At 30.8% G+C, this 17,804-nt stretch overlaps 1 protein-coding gene across 2 annotated transcripts in view; it reads right to left on the reverse strand.

Annotated features, from left to right (window-relative positions):
• LOC143253263 (beta-secretase 1-like) overlaps positions 1 to 12,230 on the reverse strand; it is a 77,160-nt gene extending 64,930 nt beyond the window's left edge. For both annotated transcript variants that reach the window (XM_076506829.1, XM_076506828.1), the window contains exons 1-3: positions 11,959 to 12,230; positions 9,395 to 9,664; positions 8,173 to 8,261 (exon numbers count right to left, since the gene is read on the reverse strand). In XM_076506829.1, coding sequence (XP_076362944.1) covers positions 8,173 to 8,261; positions 9,395 to 9,589 — 284 coding nt within the window. In that variant the 5' untranslated portion in view covers positions 9,590 to 9,664; positions 11,959 to 12,230. The remainder of the gene's footprint in view (positions 1 to 8,172; positions 8,262 to 9,394; positions 9,665 to 11,958) is intronic.
• Between the last annotated feature and the right edge of the window lie 5,574 nt (positions 12,231 to 17,804).

Here is a 17,804-nt window from a genome sequence, read left to right on the forward strand (position 1 = left end):
CCATTGTAAAAAACAACACATCCTACTAATACAGCTGACACTATTACTTTCATTTCAATACTTGTGCACTCTGTAGTGTCCTACAGTTTTTGTATCTTTTACACTTATTACTGTTTCTTAGCAGAGCTTATCTTTCCTTCTATGTATTTTTTTAAAACTAATCATGAAGCATATTATACTCCTCTCTATTTTCAGATCTCCTAAAATAGTTATATATGTGCTATGTTAGTACAGCTGTAAAGTTAGTAGTATAATTATACCGTAATATTAGAACTATAATGAAACAATTATAATAATGTAAATATTGTTAGATGCACATTATGGGAGACTCAAGAAATAGAACATTACATGCAGTTTCATAACTTATTGACTATTCTAGTGCCAAGCAGGTGTGTGTGTTATGTCTAAGGAAGCCACAAAGGTGAAACACTGGTTAAAATATAAAAAACTAACAAAATTATATATGCCTGCAGTGTAAAGATAATTTTTTCTAAACTTTTTATCAAAATGTGTAAATCCCTCTAGTATACACTACAAATTTTGAAATACTATAGTAACCAACTTTGATAAGAACCAAACTTAACAGTAACTCAATATAAAGAGTTGCTCAATATAAAAACAAAGCAAAATTAATGAGAAAAAAAAAGATATTATATTTGGATGCTACAAAGCCAATATTTATAGAGGCGAAATTTAACTTTTCCTTCTATGAGAAAAAGTAATATGTAAACAGGAAAAAATGACTTATAAAGTAGAGTTTTAAGTATATTAGGAATAATGATTATATAAAATAGAAGCTAACAAACAGTTTTTGCTCACAAGAATTTCTTTTCATTTGTTATATTTCAAAAGAATGATTGAACTGTAAGTCATTGAATGTTTCTACATCAGAGTTTTAAGCAGATATTTTTTATAAAAGATCTCTTCGTGAATTTAAGGAGTCAGGCTCTGATTAATCTGAGTGCAAAGTGATTTTCAGCTTAAAATTAAAACTACTTTTCATTTTACAGTTTCAAAATTTCATTTGCATGACCTCAATAATCTCTTAATGAATACGTCTTTGGAGTAAAATATATTTTTTCTCTACTCTAATGTTAACAACTATACAAGTTCAAATATAAATGACCTTGTAACCATCACAAAAAATATACAAGATAAATCTAAATTACCTTTTTAGTTTTTAGACTGAATATTACAGAAAATTACAACTATTTAATCAAATTCTTCTCAAGCTCGTGACAGTTTACATCTAATTACATTTAATTTTATTATTTCATTGCAATTTGAACAGAGTCTCAGTATCAAACTTTCACAGCAAACTAGAAATCAATAAGTAAATGCATAGCTCAAGTTACAATGTTGAATTACTTAACATGAGTTTCTTTTGTAAATTCATCACAGTGAAATTTTTGTTTTCTTATCTAACTTCATAAGTTTCTAATTATTAGATTTTATTTACTTTAACAATAATAGAAATATCTACAAATCTAGAAGTTTAGTACCTACGTGTTGGTCTTGTACATCTTTGCTGTTGAATATTTTATATGTACACAAATAATAACTAATTATTAACAGGGTAGTTATTAGCACTTCACTGAATTTTTTATGTATGTCAAATATTTAACTTGAAATATAAAATAACATGCACCTAATAAACAGTATTATATAAGTATTATAATTAACTTGCTTCCTGACTAAGCTGTATATACATTATAAATAATTCCCATAGCTGGTCGAGTTCAACTCAGTGATAGAAACTTTCAATCCGTCTCCTGTCAAAAGTTATCATAATAATGCATTATCTTTATACGTAATTCAGTAAACTGAAATGTGTGTTTTTCTATTAGTTACAGGTAATGTAATAGTGAATATCAGAAAATTAGTGGTATTTTTTCACAAAACACAACATGACAGGAAAATGTGAGATGTGGGTTGGACATTCTGGTTTATGTCAGAATCAAAAAAGGTGAAGAGAGGAATAAAGTTACATTATGACTTTGCAATGTTTATAAGTTTGTAATGTGTATTAAAATTGAATATGGAATAAGAGTAGAAAAATAACCTTAAAGGTGAAATTCAGAGTGAAAAAGTATCATGTGACAAAGACAAGTAAAGAATGAGAATTTACTTAAATATTTCCTGTTAAAACAAACAAAACTTAAATAATATTAATATTCATTAGCCACTTACTGGTGCCAAGTTTATTGACATTGTAACAGATTTATTATTATATTTATATTAATATGTTAATATCAATGTTTGTTTTAGTTAAACATATATTTAGAAATGCATATAACTTATACTGTTAGGTTGATATTGTGAAATTCCCACTTATTCATTACAGCTGTAGAAGATTCTTGAGTGCAGGAATCAACAATGTAATATATGTGTATGTAAATACTAGTAATTGGCAGTGTTATTACTAACTGAAATCCTGTGAATCCCACCTAAAAATTACAAAAGGTAACCATCAGAACATGCGGAGAGACAGTACATATTGTTAATTTGTTCAGTTGGTATAGTATAAGCCTCAAAAGCTATAACTATGATTAATTCTTACTAATTGGGAGCTTCATATATTGACAAGGAAAGTTTATAGGTTCTGAACATTACAAACCATTTAACTTCAGTAGATTAACATCAGATGTTAATATTTTTACAAAGACATTCAGAGGTGAAAAATTCAAGAGTGATCAGTAAGAGCTACTAGCTTCCTGTTAAGTAAATGGTACCGATATTAACTCAAAATAAATTCACTCATTATGAATCCCTCAAAATTCTGGATCAAGTAGAAGGCTCAATATTGTTAAGTTTGTAAAACTTTTGTATATAAATCATTTGTAATAATTATTTTTTTTAAAATGTTATTTTTATTACAACCTGTATTATTATTTGTATATTAAAATATATTTGTATTAAGAAAGAAAACTGTGTGTATCAATCCTGTCTGCAAATATCATAAAGTGGATACGTATCGACATTTAATTAACTTCTAAATTAAAATCAAAATTTAGTTCAACTTCAAACTAAGTGGAATCATAATATATAACACAATAAAGAGGAAGCTTGTGCAAGATAAATTAAAATATTTAAATTTAAGTTACTTTGCTATCAATGTAGCTTTCTTAAAAGTTTGTGACATGTACACTTTCATCTAATTGTATTCAGAGATACAATTGAAACATTAGTATAAACAACTTAAGAACATTTTCATTCAGACTAAGGATGAGAACCTAAGATAAATGTCTACTCTTGTTTGGACCATAACTGAGGACTACACATCCTTGAAATGAAACTTTAACTTTCTCAGTTACTGATGGCTAAAAAACAAAAATAAATATGTAAAAACAAAAAACAAAACACTTGAAAAATTGTAGGGCAAATATATATGCAAAAACGGCTCGTTTGGGTTGAGAAAATATTTTACACAGAAGAGCGAACAACGTTTCGACCTTCTTCGGTCATCGTCAGGTTCACAAAGAAAGAGGTAACTGACCGGAAGCTGACCACTATGTAAAAACTACACTGACAAACACCACACCAACATTATTTATAAAATACAATGTGATAACTGCCACGACTTCTATATTGGAGAAACAAGTAGAAAAATGGAAACCAGATTCAAAGAATATAAAAAGTCACCTTCACACGTTTTCGAACACTGCAAGTCAAATAAACACAACATAACCATAGAAAACACTCAAATACTAAATAAAGAAAGAAACATAAACAAACGCAAAGTTAAAGAAGCCTTACTTATACAACAACTTAAACCCAAAATAAACCAATATAAAGGAACGCCTTTATACCTATATTAATATAATAAAATAAATAAAATTATATATTGAAACATCTAATACCGCCCTCTACATTTCGACACACAGTTACACAACCCCTTTCAAACATGTGGTCAGCTTCCGGTCAGTTACCTCTTTCTTTGTGAACCAGACGATGACCGAAGAAGGTCGAAACATTGTTCGCTCTTCTATGTAAAATATTTTCTCAACCCAAATGAGCCGTTTTTGCATATAAATTTCTCAACAAGTGGGTTTCTCAATATCACTGATGTAGGGCAAATACTAGGAAACAAATTTTTGTTCTATGTATGATTTATGTGAATAACCATCTATACAGTATAATGTGTAAAACAATTGCCCATAGGATATTAAAATTTATCTTACTACATTAAAGAAGCATTTTTTTAAAGAAAATCCAAGAACTAAAAATTAGTACTTTATTTAACTACAATGTTTTGAACAGCTTCTCTTCCTCAGGTTTATAATGAGATTCATTTTGAAAAACAACAAGATAAACAAATCTACCTTGTTTATTTTACACATGTAGCTCCTGTGGAGTGTAATAACTGTTTGTCTTAAGTATAGTATATAAATTAAGATTCTTCATAATAATGAATTATACACTGAATAGTTATAGTAATAAAAAAGAATTAGTTTAGTGATTAAAAGCTTAAAGTTGAAAATACAACTTTGATAACTCACTAATCTAAATTTGTGGCTCTATGAATGCAAAAAAAAACAGGCAATTAAACAACAACAACACAAGTATCAAAACAAAGAAGCACTTGTCTATGAACCATTAACATTTTCTTAACGTGAAAAGTGATTTAGAATAGACACTATCCACTTCAAACAGAAATGTTATCTTACTCACACAGTCTGCCTATGAGATTTGCATACCATTAGCCTTGAGGTAACTCCAACCTAACTTTGTGTATTTTATATATACTGCAATGATGCATAATGATGTGATCATGTGAAATAAGCTCTCCACCAATAGAAGGCAATAGAACTTCTATGTATTTGTATTCATGAACAATTCACTCTTTTGACAGGATAAATTAGAAACAAAAAAAGTGCACAAGAAGAAGGGGGTGGCAGGTGGGAAATTGTGTAGAGGTGAGTATCTAATGAAAGTACATTTTCAGATTAGGAAAATGTTAACTTCCAAAAGAATAACTCAACTCTTCACACAGAAATTTTAAAATCCCAAAATGATGTGTTGTAGAAGCCAGTGAAAAACCTTACCTAGAGGAACTCCTTTCAGAAAGTCTATGAAGTGTGACACCCAAAGGCAAGGATCCTACAGAAACACACCTGTCGCAGAAAGAGAACATGACCACCAGAGCACTTGCACACAAGTAGCCAGCAAGTCAACAGTAGTGTGGTTTGGGCAGAGTCAGACCTTAACTTGTGTGCTAACCTCGATTCTACTAAACAGACTACAGGTGCAGGAGGAGGATGCATTAGTTATACACCATGTTTTCCATATCTTGTAAACTCACCTTGATTGAGCAGGATCTGTATTTGAGGGGTAACCTGTACTACACCAATAGTGTCATCACCACCCCACTTCTCACCCAGCTAGTGAGGATTCTCCATAGTCCACCACACTAGTGAATAAAAATTGGTATGTGATAAGAGGCTCTTGTGTTCCACTTGAAGAAGGGGGGGGGAGAATTCATGTTGAAGATACCTGAATTCCTATCATATCATCAGCTGGAAAGGATTTTTTACTGGAAACAGTGAAATGGATGACCAAAACACTCTCTTTTTAAAAATTGGTATGTGTAAGCCAAAGAAGTGAGCAAAACACTTTCCTGATACTGATGTTTTTTTCATGATATCTCGGGAATTGGTATGGTCTAAACTGGACAATTAAATAAATATGTATACCTTAGGATACCTCAAGAGATCTTGAAGAGTATACCATCTCACAATGAGCACTGGTAGTGTTTCCTTTATCCTGGTTCACTGTGAACTAGGAGAAATAAGCATACGAGGTAATACCAGCCACCTGGCAGGGTTCTATGAAATGGAAAAAAAAACTATGAAAAAAATTATACATATTCTTCTCAAAGACAGAGGGTTGATTAGAAAATGGTAACCAGTGGAAGCTAATTATGTAGATAATGAGAGATGAATGCAGGAACAATCAACTGCATGCCCATCTAGAGAATCTTAAGAGACAGCAAAGATGAGAAGCAAGGGAGTGAGATGTTTATTAAGCATAAAGGTGCATGAAGTGCTATCTGTGCTCAACCCACCAGGAGTACAGAAACCTTATTTCTGGTGATAAAAGTCCACAGACATGTCACTGGAGGGTAAGAGAGCAAGAAAGGAGACAAATAAAATGGAAAGAAAAAAGAAATGGAAATAACTGGGAAGCATTAACATCCAGAGCACCATGAAGTTATAGAATAAGTGAAAGACCCATTCAGTAAAAGAACAATGAGGAACAAGGGACCAGAATATAGGAAGCCTAGAGTTGAGAATGGTACCAAAGGTATTTAAAAAATGCATGCCCAACTGAGAGCAACTTCAAAAAAAGTACCTGGGACATAAAGGTTCACAAGTAAGGACAATGGAACCCGAAAAAGAATCGTGGATGCATGATCATAAGGGGAGGCAAGTCATTTAGGCATGAATGAGGAGTTGTAAGAGGAAGAAAACAGTATAAACTGTAATAACAAGCAAGGATGAAAGACAAGGTAAACCCCTATAATTAGAACCATAGTGTAAAAATCTAGAAATATTAAAGGACACAGGTCAGAAATAAAGAAAGGAACATACCTGAGAATAAAATCTGGAAAGAGAGTGGAAGATTAGGAGCACTTCTTGAATAGTAATTTACTATCCAATGCAAATAAAGTAAAACTCATCGTTCAACAAACAATTCCAACCAAATAGAAAGAACATTAACCAATAAAAAGGAAGAAGCTGGCCCAATAAGCATGTGGTAGTCTACAATATGTTGAATAATGGCTGCAATGGCCCCAACAGTTAACCAGCTTCCAGGTTCCTGTGTGGAATGTCACTCTCACAGGACAAAGTATAAGTCACCATCATTTGAAAATATGTGATAAAAAGTTTAAGATTTTGAAACAAATATTAAAAAAAAACAAAAACATCATAGTTTTGTTAGTAAATGCGAACCTCGTCAAACTGAGTTCAGATGAGAAATTTTTTAGCACAATGTTTAATGCAATGCTGAGGTGAATAAATAATGATGTCACAAGTACAAATGCATAGAGAGAGTTATTGCATGTGGAAGCACCCTTCCATTGTTGGAGAGCTTTTGTCACATGATGACATCATCATATCCCAACAAAGTTCAACAAGACTAGTGGCATTCAAATCTCATAAGCAGACTGTGTGAATAACATAACATTTCTGTATGATGAGAGTTTTTGTCTTTGAAGACAATTTTGCCAAAAAGGAGTGGAATAAGAATAGATTGAGTAAGTAGAGCAACTGCCACAGAACTCAGATTTCAAGGCCCCAAAAGGCCTACCAAAAATGTACAAGTTTTCTAAAATGGATAAAAAAGAACAAAAGAAAAATAAGATGTTAGAATTAAGTTTTAATATAACTTCTCTTTAGGCATTAGGTAACAAGTAACGAGAAAAGAACTGAAAGTTTTTGTAGTGTTAAAAATATCTGATTGAGTTGTTGTTATTATCTTTCATATTAATTTACCCATATTTTGGATTTATAATAGAATATTTCACACATTTATGTTAGGATTTCAGAATCTTCAAACTAAAAAAACTATGTACAAGTATATAATGTGTACTTGCAACTAGTTAACTTTCATTTTTCTTTGCTTTTTTCACAAATTCAAGCAATTGTAATTTTAAAAATTATTGAATCAAATTACTTTTGTCATTTTTGTTTTAATAAAATGATGTTAGATAATTATGTGGAAGAGAAATGGCCAGAAATAAAGGAAAAGGTTGGTAGGTGGATGTCACTTTAAAGGTTTTTTTTTTCAGATTCTTGTTACAATCACTAGAAGAAGTAACAATTCAGTAAATAGTTCCAGTTTGCATTATGTAAAAGTCAACCATAAAGTATCCAAAAGTTAGTTTGGTGTAAGTGAAGCAGTGTGGTATTAGTCTAAAAAACACTTCAAGGGGAAAGCTTATAGAAGCATACAAACTTATGTTACAGTGGTCTTCCTGGCATAAAATAATGCACTATCACTGGAAAGTAATGATTGTATATTCAAGTAACTTGTGAACAGTATTTAGAAGTTTGTATCATGAAGATTAAAATAAACTTATGTAAAAACCAAACAATAAACTAAAAGCAAAATTACTTTGAAATACCTTTGAGTGCAGTACTGGAAATATTTACAAAGATCTCTACTTACTCATTCATATGAAAATATCTCTTCACAGGTAAAGCTGATGAAGCAGCTACTGCCAAGTTACTACTGCCTGTATCTAGCAACAAGGCTAACTGAAATATATATATAAAAAAAGACTTAAAAATGGCATTTTAGTATTAAAAAATATATATATATATATATATATTATTATCTACCCTAGAACTACAACAAAATTTGCCATGTCAAAAAGACACAAATAATTTAAAATGACAAAACATAAATGTAATGTTAACACTTACATTCCACACTAAACTACATAAAACATTTAATCTAGTAGCTTACATACAATTTAAAAGAATTTTATGAAATTAAAAAATGATCAATTTTTATTCATCCAAGTCAACTTTTTTTGTTTTACATGAAAGTATTTTATTTAAATCAGGTAATATTTAAATTATTATCATTAACTGATAACCCACTTAACATTAATATACATGTTTATTATGCAGTGGATAGTTATTTTATACTCACTGACACTGAGGATAATTTTGAATCACAAAAGGTAAAAAAAAAGCTTATTTTTGTACCTTTCATGATTCAAGCACACTTTATATTAACCACTGTTACTTTGAATATTTGAAGCCTGACATCAGTAAAACATATCAACCAGTCTATAAATGTAAGGTATTTTAATAACTCAAATTTTGTCACATCAACACATCTCATTATTGAGGAATACTAACTTCATTTAATTAAAAATATTGGTCTACAGGAATTTTTTTAAATATTTGGCCTATTTCTATACAAAAATTTATAAACAATCAAATTCAATTATCTTTTGAGATTTTGTGAAGAATCAATGTACCCATAATGTGATATCCTTTCTGTAAGAAATATATTTACAGCTAATCATTACTTGAAGTGAAATGTAAAAGCCCATTTATTTTTAACAGATGTTCATTTTCTCCTATCACTTAAATTTCACATCTTTAGAATTAAAACAAAGAGGAAAGCAATTCATTTTAATCCAAAAAATGTAAAATTAAAACCTGGTAGATTTTTCTCCAATATACTAAAATCTAGAACATTCACATTAAGAAAGAAAGGTGAAACTGAGAAGAATAAAGATAACACAAAAATATACATTTCATGCAAATGCATTAACACAAAAAATTAAGTATGTATTAAATTGTGAAAATCAAAATATCCTAGTAATTCTAATTTTACAGAACAAATTGTATGTGCTGCATGAACATGTACTTACCTTTTGTGGAGGTGAGCCTATGTTAACTAAGACATAATATCCATCATCAAAATTTCCACCGATACTTGCATTAACAACTGTCTTGTCTTGATTTAGATTCCGTTCTTCTTGGTAGAGTGGTAAAATTATAACTGATGCTTCAATAAGGTTGATCAACTGAATTATAAAGTTGAATATACAAAAATGGTAGCTCATGATCAATGAAAGTGTATTCTGGAGGTCCAAAATAATTACAAATGTTGTATTTTACAATGATCCATACCAAGATTCCTGAGAAAAAATTCAAATGTAATTTAGAATAGTGAGAAAAGTGGAATGTACCACATAATTCAATAATTAAATAACATTCAATCAAAATTTAAATGTACACAAGCTTAGTGAATTGACTAGGAAATAAAATATATTAAATATATCTGTATATTAAATGATACAGCACACACCGAAAGTACTTCAAAATTCCATGGAAAGTTAATAGGAGTGTGCTTAAGAGTAAAATAATGCTAAAACATTTGATACTAACCAGAATTAAAGTACATAGCTGGTTGGTTGATTTAGTGTTTTTTGGCACAAAGCAGCTAGGAAAGTACATAGTAGGACTATCATGAACCACGGTAGTAGTTCATAATAGGGATTACCTATTTTTTGTTTTTTTATTATTGCTCTACCAGCCTACAGCAAAAATAGCTGAGAGTATTGCAGTGAAATCTAAGCATTATTACTAAATGCATTATTTCACACTGTGTAGAGAAGTTTTAAGTTTACTTAAGTACCAAGCAAATAACAGTAGCTGTATAACCACTGATACCCAATCATTTTAATGTAGTTATAATTTATACGGAGCCTTATAATCTACCACATGCATACATACATAGCTGTGCACAGGCTATGGACATAATTTAATGCTTATATAACAAGCATGATACACTTACATAACAATTAACTTATTGTTGCAACTGTATTGCTGTCATGTAACATTTGTTTATGTATAGGGTTCATGTCCTGTCAGAGATGATGATGCTGACCAGATCAGTTTGTTTGCTTTTTTTTATCACTGCATCATCAATTTTGGCCATGTTACACAACCACCTAGTCTGTTAACCACAACAACAATCTTTAAGTCATAGTTTAAAGGATGGCACTAAGCTCAGTTTTAAACACTGGATGATTGATGAGTAAGTGAACTGTAGCCAACACTGTGCGACTGCAAATTTTATAGATACTGAAGATAAAGTAATCATACCTGAAGATAATTATAAGGAACAGCAAGAATCATGTAAGCAGGAGATGGTGAAAATGATGAAAATTATGGGCAAAATCAGGGTAGAAGTTGTGTACCTATATATTTTATCTACAAAATATTTAGTTTAGCAGTAGCAACAGCCTACTGTTTAGAGTCATCACAGTTGAAGAGTTTCATAAAAGTATTACAACCTAAATTCCATCAGAACAGAAGAAAAGAAAGGTATATTACTATAATCAATCTATAATTGTTAATTAACATGTTTTAAACCTTGTAGCAGGTGTAGAATGCCATTCAGAGAAAATCTGATCACCTGCTCCAAAATTATGACCAGCCTAACTATGCTTATTTGAGTACATATTGTATTATATTATGACACAATGTCTTGTATTTGCATTGAATAACATGCACATATACAACTCAAAAAATGACTGATGACTGTACTTTATTATTTATATATTTTTCTGTTTTATTACATATAATCATAGCCCTATCAGTAACTGATTTAGTTAATTCAAAATGTAGTGTGTTGAAACATTATATATGGAACTTCATATTTTCTTTTTTTCATAATTCTTCTTTATTTTGGTATTACTTCTTGATAATGTCATCATTATGTACTTGTGGCATCTAATTAACAAATTAAACCATGTATAAAAATAGTTTACTACTATATTGCTAGTCTAATGCCTTGAAACAACAACAAAATAATAATAATAAGGTAGTAATGATAGTGCTTGACCAGTATTAATAATCTAATAGTAAGTAATACAATGTGGTCATTCAATTCTATAATGTTATGATTATGTTTTTTATATAAATAATAAAGATTATTTTGCATTTTTGGCCAAGTATACGATATACTATATTCTCAGTACCTTAAAACTTCTCAGTAATAAAAGAATAAATAAAAAACAGAAAGGTCCTAAAAATTACACTCCAGCAACAGCTTGGAAACCATTACATCATGAACTGAATTCAGTCGTAAAATGTTATTACCAAATCTTCTAAGCTGGCCGACTTCGTGAAATATTATGCTATTAAACTGAGTAACAGTGTAAGCACAGTTTACTTAATTAGCTATAGATATAGATTCAAAATAGAACATATTTTACAATAAATTTAAATAAGTACTCAACTAAGTAGCTTGATCTAACAGTAATATGAAGCTAGGCACTACAGTAGTTTCAATTTAATTACACTATCTTAAACACGACTTATGATATTTACTAAATATAAAACATAAAGTGTTTGAGGCAGAGATGTTTTATACAGAAATTACACTTCAATAAAAGTTATAGCTTACAAAATACATACAACTCACATTTCATAATTTTTTCGTCTCAATTTATTATTTTGTCGTACTATTAAAACAGTAAATAGGCCTATTGTACATATCTGCCATCTGCTGAATCAAGACACAGTCGTAACTTCAGTAATAATAATAATCTTATTTTGTACTTAATACATAAATGTGTTTCCTGGTGGGTTTGTTTGAAATTAAGCACAAAGCTATACAATGAGATATTTATGCTCTGCCTACTACCGGTTTCTAGCGTTCTGCAGACATACCACTGTGCCACTCCCTCGTGAGTCAGCGGTAGGTTTACAAACTTAACCCTAAAACTTGTGATTTCTTGAGTTGGATAAAGTGCAGCTTATTGCGTTGCTTCACGATAAAACAAACAAGTAATATATATATGTCTAGTCGAAAATTGTCATATAAAATCAATAGTGTGCATATACATTTATACATATTTATATATTATGACGGATTTGCTATCATATATCTATTTTAATATTGATGTGTGTTAAAGTTATATTTAGAAATGTACATAGCTTATCCTGTAAAATCTGTATTGCGAATTTCTCGTCTATCCACTAAAATTGTAGAAAATTATTGAGTATAAGAATCAACAAAATACGTGTATATAAACACCGGTATATCGTATACATTCTATAAGTTCTCTTCACGCCTAGAAATATAACCAACGCGACGCGACAAGAAACAGTATATATTATTGGTTTGCTATATTTGTAGTGATGTAAACCTCGGAAGTTAAAACTATGATCGATATAACACTTATTAATTGGAAACTTCAGATACTTGACTAGAAACGTCGAAATATTACGGACGTTACAAACCATTTGACTTCAGTGGATTCACATCAAAGGTTAGTATTTTTACGAAAACATTATATAATTTCAGTGGTGTAAAACTCGGTGTGTGGCCGGAGGAGAAAGTAAAATATAGAGCTAGCTTCATCCTTGTTACAGCAATTCAAAATTCATCTGCTCATCGTGAACCTTCAATAAGATATCAAGGAAGTTTTGGACCAGATAGAAGACTCAATATTATTTGTAAGTTTGTAGAACTTTTGTTTGTTTGTTTTGAATTTCGCGCAAAGCTGCTCGAGGGCTACCTGCGCTAGCCGTCCCTAATTTAGCAGTGTAAGAATAGAGGGAAGGCAGCTAGTCATCACCACCCACTGCCAACTCTTAGGCTACTCTTTTACCAACAAATAGACGGAATGACTGTCACATTATAACGCCCTCACGGTTGAAAGGGCGAGCATGTTTGGTGCGACTGGGATTCGAACGCCTTAACCCACCTGGCCATGTAGGGTCTACAACATTTGTACATAGATCATTATTTGTAATAACCATTATTGTAAACTGTGTTATAACATGTATATTAAAATATATTTCTATTAATAAAGGAAAACGTGTGCATAAATCCCGTTGGTAAGTGTCATAAATTGGATATATATTGAAATCTATTTAACTTCCTAATCTAAATCATCATTTAAATCAGTTTTGGGTTATTTGACTTATAATATGCTCAGGAATAATATGGTTTAAAAATATGAGGCCTGCAGGAATTACGATAGCCTCATTGGCTTATAGTGCGTTTAGGCAACACATTACAACCATTTAAATAAACTCCAGAGATACAGCAGATTGTAAATAGAAATAAACAATCTACTCAGGCGAGTGTTTTAGAGCTTTTATAACAGTAATGTTATTCTGTCCATCAGAAAATCACAGACAAGTAAGTTTGTGTGGAAATAATAAAAAGGAAAACTTACAGTGAGTTCAGTTTATAAGCATATGTTATTTGTATGTTTTATAAACACCAGTTTAATTTCTGGTCGCTAGGTAACAGGTTGTTCTTATATAATGATCCTATCTTACTTTCATATTTATATATATAAACATAATATCTGCCAAAACAACTTCATTAAAAATGAAAAAGAAAGAATTATCTTGATTAATAATTAAGGTATCAAGGAGATCGAGTATATATGCAACTGACAGAGCTGTACACATAATATTAATATCTGAGTTTCTTAATTATCAAAACAATGAATTAAATACGGGTTACTCTTCTTCAGATTTTCAATTGATCAGAGCTTTGTAGTTGTGCGTGTGTGTCATAGTATTAAAAAAAACTGTTCAGTTTAGATATTATCAATTCATTTGTTTTGTGAGTGAATATTTTATGATTGTTTAGTTTTGTTCATAACTAGAGATTTAGAAGCAATTATTTTAAAGTTTAGTTTAGGATACAGATAGCAGACGATTTAGTAATAAACATAAATAGTATGAGATCAACGAGAAACAGAATACGAAAGAGTAGACAAGAAATAAAGTCACGTAAGAGTTCGGACATATGAGAAACGCATAACGGTTAATATATATTACAGTGAGACAAAAATGTTGAAATAGATAAGAAGAAGAATTTATTTCCCCAAAGAGATTTCGAAAGTAATTAAACCTGGCTGTGTGGACTTTGGAAAAAGTATAAGTTTATTGGAAGTAAGCCTTGGGAACTCGACGAAACGTTCGTGAACTATACTAGGAGGGTTTAGCGATAGCAATAGGAAGAAATAGTTCAACTAGTCAAATTAAATTTTAAAGCAATTTAATAGGCCTAAGTGGACTTTTCACAAGAAGAAGAGAACTATATAGTGTTTAAGGTATACCTGTGATCATCTATGGTATAACGAATTTGTTATAAATAGGATAATTAGTTCTAAAGACATATATAGATTATTTAGAAAACAAGCGAAATTATGCTATTCGTTTACTTTTTTTCGAATTTATCACCAACAAATTACACACTTATTGTACAAAAATCTCAAGTCCAACAGCAACAACACAGTATTATATTTACACTATTAAGAAATATAAATTAAAGCTTTTTATTCAAAATTGGTGAATGTAACATTTGACAATGTGTATGCGTAGTATCATAATTCATGGTTTGGAATCTGTATGATGTCAACCCTATTAATCAACACAATCCTAGCATGTATACATATTGTATGTATATGCAGTGTGATGGGGTGAAGTCAGAAGTCTGTAAATATCCTCTTGATATCAATCCAGTGTTTCAGGATATTTTCAACATCTTGGTGGATTTGTTTGTTTGCAGTTAAGCACAAAACTACATAATAGGCTGTGTTCTGCTCACCGGGGATGTTAAAAACGGTTTTTAGCATACACCCCGCTACGCCATTTGGGGGAGGGGAGCGTCCTGGAGGAACCATTCCAGCTTTATTAGCTGTATAAAAATAAAATAAATGTTCATTCATCAAATTGTTTTAATAAAATTGTTTTTTAAGGAGGGTTTGGTGCGTTATTTTAATGTCTTTTTTATGAATATTTTGAGTCAAGATTTTATGAAATGTTTCAATAATGAATTCGATAATGTTAAAAAAACAATACACTTAGTACTACTGTTTTATAATAAACATTATTTATTACTAGCTAAAGTATTCGTTTTCTAGATGGAAGCTGTGTAAATTCATGATTAATGAAAGGTTATCTTAGAACGTGAAAAGTTGTTTCACTTATATATAATTATGAAAAATTCCATAAAAACTGTAAAACGCAAAATGCAAAACTGGAAATTTGTGTGTACTCTCACATGAACTTTATGACCATTCACACCAATTTTGGTGAAGATTTACATGCAACAGACAGATAACCACACTTCATCAACAAAAGACGTTCACACCTTAACAATTTTATTCTTAGCAAAAGGTTATACATGAATAAAATTCAGGTCATTACAGTGTTTATTGTATTCCAGCGGACCTGATGAGCTGTGGTTTTCAGCGAAATGCATTATGGGCAGTGGAAGAGGTCGAAATAGTGTAATAGATATACTACTATACTAGCTTCTTTCTGTTTTGCAACTTAACATCGATGGTGTTATAAATTATTTCAGCTATTTTTAATTTACTAGTAATTTTGATAATGACACCTAATTGTTAGCTGATGGGTGGTATGAATTGCAGTGTAGAACGATATGTTTTACCGATGGCTTTGAATCAGTGGTAGTAATATGTTAGTTGTTTTCAACACGTTGTGGTATCAAAAAAGGGCATTGTGAGTACGTGTGAGTGTGAGCCTTAAATTAGATAGGTGTCCATGATTCCGTATACAAATATGTCATCGATATAGTTTTATCACTAGCTGGTTTTAGAATCCATAAATATAGAGGCTAAAACAAAAGTAGTCCTGATGTTCCTGTTGATAATTTTATCTCTCTTATTGACACCTCTGTGAACAATAATATGTTTATTTGTGTTGGTTAGTATTTTAAACCAAAATACGAAATGGCCATGGGAAAGCAATTTTATCCAATACTGCACAACATTTTCATAGGATATTTTGAAGATTTGATATCTAGATGGTCAAATCAATGAAGCGATTTTGAAAAGCTTTTCAACATCGTTAATCACTCTCACCCCATTATCAAATGATAAAATAGTAAGAAATAATTTCTAAAGTTGAATATTTACATCCATTGGACCTTGTAAATGTCACAGTCATTATTTTTCAAAACTGATTCTTCTCTCCCTGAACTTCCGATCCCCTCTACCGGATAACTTTATGTCCATTATTGTTCATGATATTCAACTGGCCTTCAATAATAGTTGCAATACTGTTTTTGGTCTAAATAGTATATAATATATAGGGTCATGCACAGAATGTAAATTTTACCACTATGTGTGTGAGGAGGGGGCATTTTAAAGACGCACACCTTGAAATTGGATACGAACATTTAAGCATTGTCGTTTGGTTTTGGTTAAGCATAGAGTTACACTATGGGCTATTCGTGTTCTGCCCGCCATAAGTACCGTAACCCGATTTCTAGCATCGTAAGCATGCTGTGTTACCACTGAGTCACTGGCAAGCTTTAAACCTTTTTGACTTTGAGATAATTACAAGTACTTTTCTTTTCTTCTACACAATAAATTCTACGTTTGAAAACTAATCCAGAAATAAAACTAAAATCTACTTTATTTCTGGCATTTATTGATTGCTGCTTGGCAACAAAAATAACTGTAAGCTCTAAATAAAAATAAACGTTTGCATCTGCTTTTTTCTGCGCATTTATGACTACTGTTGTGCCTTAAATTGTAGTGTATGTCTTTCAGAATTACTCAGCCAATGAAGCATTGTAAGAATCATGAACTTTGTTTAAATTTTGCAATAGGAAAACTGAATAAAACTGGGTAATATAAGTTTAGTAAACATCTTTTAGATTACCTTCCAGACAAGTACGTTAGGCCAAGAGCATTTTATTTTTTGTCGTTAGCTGTTTTTAATCTGTCTAGAAGCCAAACAACTTTATTATTTTGAAGCTATAACAGCAAGTTTGGTTTAGATTATTTTGAAATTCGCTACAAGTTACTTGAGGGCTATCTGCTATAGCCATTTCTAATTTATCAGTGATAAACTAGAAGGACTGGAGCAAGTCAACACCACCCACCACTAGAACTTGAGTTACTTATTTACTAACGAATAGTTCAATTAACTGTCATATTATAATGCCTTACAGCTGAAAAGTTGAGCATGTTTAGTGACGAGGATTCGAAACTATAACCTATTGATTGAGAATTGAGCGCTCTAGGCATCAAGCCATTATTGCAATAAAAATAATCGAAGTTCCGTTGGCTTATCTGCCATCCAAACCTTCCTCCTTACCCAGACAGAAGTTTTAATTTATTCATTCTCTAAATGTAGATGAAATGTAACATGATATTTATTGAAAGATTTTTAGCTCTTTGCAGTTTGGGTATTTTTGTGCCTAAAATCCGATATGAATTTACATAATTTAGAGGCTCATGACTCGGACTTAGACATTGACGATTC

This window comes from Tachypleus tridentatus, chromosome 6 (assembly GCF_004210375.1).
Source record: "Tachypleus tridentatus isolate NWPU-2018 chromosome 6, ASM421037v1, whole genome shotgun sequence".
Classification (NCBI taxonomy): domain Eukaryota; kingdom Metazoa; phylum Arthropoda; class Merostomata; order Xiphosura; family Limulidae; genus Tachypleus; species Tachypleus tridentatus.